Source organism: Crocuta crocuta, unplaced genomic scaffold (genome assembly GCF_008692635.1).
Source record: "Crocuta crocuta isolate KB4526 unplaced genomic scaffold, BGI_CrCroc_1.0 scaffold323, whole genome shotgun sequence".
Taxonomy (NCBI): domain Eukaryota; kingdom Metazoa; phylum Chordata; class Mammalia; order Carnivora; family Hyaenidae; genus Crocuta; species Crocuta crocuta.
This window is the reverse complement of record NW_027536465.1, coordinates 787,222-794,155: the sequence shown is the minus strand read 5'-3', so window position 1 is coordinate 794,155 and position 6,934 is coordinate 787,222. Positions and strand designations below refer to the sequence as shown.

The 6,934-nt window shown below is 43.5% G+C and overlaps 1 protein-coding gene across 1 annotated transcript; it reads left to right on the top strand.

The window, feature by feature from the left end:
- Positions 1 to 5,714: 5,714 nt before the first annotated feature.
- On the top strand, positions 5,715 to 6,683 carry LOC144218833 (olfactory receptor 9I1-like). Its single transcript, XM_077748809.1, has one exon. The coding sequence runs from the start codon at positions 5,715 to 5,717 to the stop codon at positions 6,681 to 6,683; it is 969 nt and encodes a 322-aa protein (XP_077604935.1).
- Positions 6,684 to 6,934: the final 251 nt, after the last annotated feature.

Sequence of the window (6,934 nt, the reverse complement as noted above, 5' to 3'; positions counted from 1 at the left end):
CAGTAGACTCAGTGCATTCAAATCCCTTTTTAACACTGGAACCCCCTTTCCAAACAAAACAAAAGGAGCACCTGGTTGTTTTTAAGAGTTCTAGGAATTGCTGCTTTGTTTGAAGCTGGGGCTGAGCTGGCAGCTCGGGGAAGGCTGGGGTCTCTGAGGAGCAGAGCTGGAAAATCACAGAACCACAACACCAAGGTCCTTTCCAGCTCCCAGTTCTGTGTGTCTGTAAGGTCCAAGGTCTCTGGGGAGGGTCGTGGGTGCTTTCAACAAGTGTGGAGGGGACATGTGAGCCGCCATTTTCAGTGTCTCAGGCTCACAGTGCCTATCCTGAGGGCCATGTGCACAGTGACCACCAAACACTGAAGAGAAAGAGAAACCAGTCACCCAGATGCTCACCTGACATAACGCCACATCCAAATGGTGAGCATTGGACAAAGAGGGACACAGAAGCCAGGAGACAACAGCTAATAGCTCAAAGTTTCAAGGAACGTTCTCATTGTGAGGTTTTCCCATTGACGGTGTCTTGAATAGATTCAGGTGGGAGCTACCACTGTCCAGAAGAGAACAGCCAGATGAATGTGTCCCTCAAGGTAAAAAAAGAAAAAGAAAAAGAAAAAAGAAAAAGAAAGGTAAATTAGGGCATGATGGTATCTGTCCCAGGCTGTGTGAACTGTTCTGTTAAGTGTTGTGGGGCATCTCCAAGGGCTGGACAGAAAGGTTATCGCCATTCTGGTAAAAACGGTGCTGTGATTGGCCAACCAGGACAACCCAAATCCTACTAAGCCAGTGAGATATCGCCATAAGTCTATAAAGCATACGATTGTTTAGAAATCTGAATTCACTGGTTATTTAGTTCAAATTATTGAAACTTTGGGAGTAATATATATTTTTAATTTTTTTGTTTATTTATTTTTGAGAGAGAGAAAAAGAGAGAGTGACAGAGTGCAAGCAGGGGAGGGGAAGAGAGAAGGAAACACAGAATCTGAGGCTTCAGGCTCTGAGCTGTCAGCACAGAGCCCGACACAGGGCTCAAACTCACAAACTGTGAGATCATGACCTGAGCCGAAGTCGGATGCTTAACCGACTGAGCCACCCAGGCACCCCGAGAGTAATATCTTAACAGCCATGTAATCTTATGATTCAGAGACAGCCATAGCAAGAAAAGAGTCCTCGGAGAACGTTCTAGTTAAGCATATCATACCAAAAACACAGGCTCCTTATCTCTGAATCTCCATGTCTGTGGAAAGAAGGACAAAAACAAACAAACCCAACTTTATGGCTAACTAAGGATGGAAAATGCTGTCATGAAAGAAGGTGTCACCGAGTCATAGAACAAAATAATAGAGTTGGGTGCAAATTCAGTATGTCTCTACTAAAAATTTCCAAACTGAGTTTTAAAAACAGCGCAGATCTCAAAGAACTGTCACCACACCAGCTCCACTCCACTTGGTGTTGTATGAAAGTGATGAGTTACTAGAGTCTACTCCCAAAGCCAATATTGCACTGTATGCTAACTAAATAGAATTTAAATAAAAAATTTCAAAATAATTAAAATATCTGAAAGATGATTATTAATAATTAAATAATACTAATAATAAAATAATTGATTAACTGGTTTTTTAAATAAAGCAATACCATTCACAGCCCCGCTGAAGGTAGGGCTGATGTTTTGTCCCTTTGGGTCAGGCAGATAGTTAATATGTGGACTGGCTACATACTTTCAACTTTATAACTTTTGGACAAAAGGCAACTGGATAAATAAAACTCTCTTTTTATTTCTTTTATGAATATATCATTTTATTTTTTTAATTTAAATTCAAGTTAGTTATCATACAGTGTAGTCTTGGCTTCAGGAATAGAACCCAGTGATTCATCACTTATATATGACACCCGGTGCTCATCCCCAAAAGTGCCCTCCTTAATGCCCATCACCCTTTTAGCCCATCCCCCCGCCGCACACCTCCCCTCCAGCAACCCTCAGTTTGCTCTCTGTGTTTAAGAGTCTCTTTGGGCTTGCCTCTCTGTTTTTATTTTTCCTTCCCTTCCCCTATGTTCATCTGTTGTGTTTCTTAAATTCCACATATGAGTCAAATCACGTATTTGTCTTTCTCTGACTAATTTATTCCACTTAGCATAATACACTCTAGTTCCAACCACATTGTTGCAAATGGCAAGATTTCATTCTTTTTGATCACCAGGTAGTATTCCACATATATTGTCTTCTTTATCCATTCATCAGTCAATGGACATTTGGTCTCTTTCCATTGCAGCAGGATTCTCACACAGAGAGAGTCATGATACCAAAACTTTTCTTTCCAGGAAGCAACTTTATTCATGCTGGCATGGCTCAGTTGGGTTAGAACCCAAAGAACTGAATCCTGAACTCCACGTGGAGTAGTTTTTTATACATTTTCTACTTCTTTGCTTCCCATATATGGTAACACACAAACATGCAATCTGAGTAAGTGGTCTCATGTTACAAGGTTGTGAGGAATGTCATGTACATGTATAGCCAGGTTGCCTTGAGGTTTTGGGTTTGTTTTTTCCAATTCCTTAGGGAGGGGACCCTACCACACCATAATTTGGCTATTGTTACCACTGCTATAAAATTGGGATGCATATGCTCCTTCAAATCAGCATTTTTGTACCTTTTAGATAAATACCTAGTAGTGCAACTACTGTGTTGGAAGGTAGTTCTATTTTTAACTTTCTGAGGAACTTCCGTACTGTTCTCCATAGTGGCATCACCAGTTTGCATTCTTGTGAACAGCGTAAAAAGGCTCCCTTTTCTCCACATCCTTGCCAACGTCTGTTGTGGCCTGAGTTGTTAATTTTAGCCATTCTGACAGATGTGAGGCAGTATCTCATTATAGCTTTGATTTGCATTTCCCTGATGATGAGTGATGTTGAGCACCTTTTCAGGTGTCTGTTAGCCATCTGGATGTCTTCTTTGGAAAAATGTCTATTCGTTATAAAACTCTTTTTTTTTAAATATTTGAACCAGGAAATCCTGAAATAACTTTTCAGTTTCTCAATGGTCCTAAAGGTGATGGACCTCAAAGGAGTGATAGGCCAGCATGATGTACAAGTCAGAGTTAAAAGGAGCAGGGAAGATAAAAATGATGNGGGGGGGGGGGGGGGGGGGGGGGGGGGGGGGGGGGGGGGGGAAAAATCCCAGCAATAACAGTGTTCTGGAGGAAAGATGCCTAGACTCCAATTTTTAAAGTCCCAAGCATTCCCTTCAGCTCTGTAATCTAGGACTTCCTCCCCTCTTCAGTGTCCACTAGACCCAGGTTAGAGAGCACAGGTCAAAAAGAATGAGAGCAATAGAAGGAACTAGGGTAATCCACGCTCACGTGGTGTAGACTCTGGGTCTGGAGTTCTCTCTTGTCCAGCATGAGAGCGACACAGGATTGAAATCCGAGAAAGCTAATGACTAGGAGGAGACAAGACCCCTGCGTGAGGTCCTTGCTCTGTTCTTATTAGGATCAGAAGGCTTACAAGCGTGATGGGCGTGCACAAAGAGCCAATGAAACCGTGAACATTAAGTCATGGGTGTGAGGAAGAGGAGATTTTGAAAATATGCGGTGTGAGGGGTTTGGGTCAATACAAAACAAAATCCTGACACTGGGCAGAGGGTTGTTTACAGCAGACACGAGGTGCCACTTCTGTTTACCTAAACTGGCCTAGGGGACAAGAAAGACAGAGCATGCTACCTCAGGGTCAACAAGGCACTTTTCTTTTGCTAATTAGCTCCAATCCGGGCAACTTGGCCCTGCTGTAGCCTATAGCCCTGTTTACCTATTTTGGTCCTTCCTTCCTGTGAAAGCAGTTTTCTGCTATTGTACTAAGTTGAGGGGAGAGGCACTTTTGCCCTGAATATCTAATCTTACTTACCTAATCTTAGATGTTTTCATCCTAAGATTCCCTATTCCTATACCTTTGTCCTATACTGGAGGCCTTTGCCCTGTTTACCTAATCTTGTTTTCCAATCTTGGATGCATACATCCTGTGGCTTTCTATTTCTTTATGCCTTGTGTGTGTGTTTTTTTTTAATGTTTTATTTATTTCTGAGAGAGAGGGAGACAGCATGAGCAGGGGAGGGTCAGAGAGAGAGGGAGATACAGAATCTGAAACAGGCTCCAGGCTTTGAGCTGAGCCAGCAGTCAGCACAGGGCCTGACACAGAGCTTGAAACCACGAACCGTGAGATCATGACCTGAGCCGAAGTCGGACACTTAACCAACTGAGCCACCCAGGCGCCCCTCTTTATGCCTTGTTAACCCATCAGAGAATTCCTAAACTTATTCTCCACACTCAGGCTACCGTCAATCAATAGATTTGTTATGCATTGATTTCCACATCTTACTGAAGATGTTATTAGAAAATTGGTGTCCCTGGTGCTTTGTGTCTGAAAGACGGGGACTAAGTTTTTGCCTTTTGAATGCACAGAATTCCAGGGATGAAAATTGACAGACCACCCCAAAGTGTTCTGTGGAAGTTCTATGGCTAATCAGATCCCCATAGTTCAAAAACAAGTCTTCTTTAACCTTGCCTCCCAGTGAATCTTGGAATCCCTGATGGAGTAGCCTCTATCCCTACCCCCAAGAGGGTAGATCCTGGAGCTATCAGTAGCTGACAGAAGAACTCATTCCACTGACAGAAAGTGAAGAATAAGCCTGAGTTCTGTAGAAAACTGGTTCTACCAAATACTATAAACCCTATAACTCTGGACCACAGAAGCTACAAATTAAAGTAGAAGGTGAAGAAGGACCAGTGTAGGACACTAAAACAGGAAGTGCCCTGGAGTTACAACACCATGGTTTAAATCCTGGCTTCTCCACTTGCAATTTGTTCTTTGACAAGCCACTTTAACTTTCTGAGCCTTGGTTAACATAGTTCAAGAGTGAAACCTATAAAGGTTATTCCAAGATTATTGAGAGGAATCGCTAAGTTAATGTGGAAAGGAAGTGTCTCACACAGAACAAGGGCTCCATAAATCTAATGGTCTCCACAGAACCTCTTTCATGGACCCTTGAAAAAGAAACCCAAGACAGATGATGACCTGGTTCACAGGAGAGCAGAGGTAGATTATGAAAGCACTCACAAGGAATTAACTGGAAATACTTGACTTGGAGATGAGATCATTAACACTGTCTTGGGAGAAAGGAAATTCACATAATATCAATGGTAGAATATATCAACGTGTAGAAAATATAGAAAAAACCATGTGACTTTCCCAACAGGAAGACTTTCAAAGATAGGGTACCCCCAGGAGTCCCCACCACAGAAGGGGTTAGCATAAGGCCCTGCATCAGACAACTCAGGAAGCCACAGCCTAAAAGACCCTCTGAGGCCTGGTGTACACCAGGGCTACGTGACAATTTGTTGGGAATGTTCTAGAATAGAAAGACTCTACAATGATCCCTTACAGTCTTGATAGTCTAAGATTCTCTGGTCTTAAAGATAACAAGCAAGAAAACTTGAAGAAATACTGATCCAAGGTCCGATTTCAGGAAGGGTGTAGAGATAGGTTACTCTCATAGTAATTACTAGATGTGGATTCTTAAGATGTTAAACATTTTCTCCTCTCTCTGAGCAGAGAATTATCTGAGATATTCACCTAATATCTGACACTGAAGAAAGCAAAGGCCTTCAGTTCTGGAATCTCTGATTCCATTCTTCTCTTCAGGCCACCTACTTAACATCGAGGCTATGGCTCCCAAAAATCTAACTGCTGTGACAGAGTTCATTCTTGTGGGCTTCACAGATCACCCTGAACTGGTAGTTCCCCTCTTCCTGATGTTTCTCATTTTCTATATCGTCGCCCTTCTGGGGAACGTGGGGATGATCATTCTGATCCAAATGGATGTCCAACTCCACACCCCCATGTACTTCTTCCTGAGCCATCTCGCCCTGCTGGATGCCTGCTACGCTTCAGTCATCACTCCTCAGATCCTGGCCACACTGGCCACAAGCAAGACGGCCATCTCCTTTGGCCAATGTGTGACCCAGTTCTTTTTCTTCACCGTCTGTGCAGGCACAGAGTGTTTCCTGCTGGCAGCGATGGCCTATGACCGTTTGGTTGCCATTAGCAACCCATTACGCTATAACCTTGCTATGACTCCAAACACCTGCAGGGGACTGTTGGCTGCAGCCTATGTCTGTGGGGTGTCAGGGGCCATCCTGCGTACCAAGTACACCTTCACCCTCTCCTTCTGTGACCACAATCAGATCAACTTCTTCTTCTGTGACCTCCCGCCCCTGCTGAAACTTGCCTGCAACGGCATGACACAAAGCGCAACTGTCATCCTTTTTTTTGCCAAGTTCATGTTCCTGGCCAATGTCATGATCATCCTGGTCTCCTATGCACTCATAATCAGAGCCATTCTGAGAGTGAAATCTGCTGGTGGACGAGCCAAGACCTTCTCCACCTGCACCTCCCACCTCACCACGGTCGTCCTCTTCTTCGGGACCCTTGCCTTCATGTACCAAAGAAGTCAGTCAGATCAATCCCCAGAGGAGGACAAGATTGTGTCTGTCTTTTACACCATCATCATCCCCATGCTGAACCCCTTGATCTACAGTCTGAGGAACAAAGATGTAAAGGCTGCATTCAGAAAACTCATTGGTAAAATCCAGTTCCCAAAGAATTCAGCTTTAGGTGAGAGTCATTCATCCTGACCCATTTTGTCCCCAGTTCTTCATGCTCTGATAAGTGTCAACACCATGCAGTGCTTGCCCTCAAGAATGGCAGCTTTTAGTAGCACTCAGAAAGCAGACAAGAACTGCCACCTTTTTTTCTTAATTTAGTTTGAAGAAAATCACAAGATTGGTGAAGTTTACCTAGAATGACTCCCTCTACCTCTCTTTTCTTGCCTTCTCTCTCTTTAGCCCACCCCCAAATTCTCAGAGCTCTAGAGCTACTCTCTGAT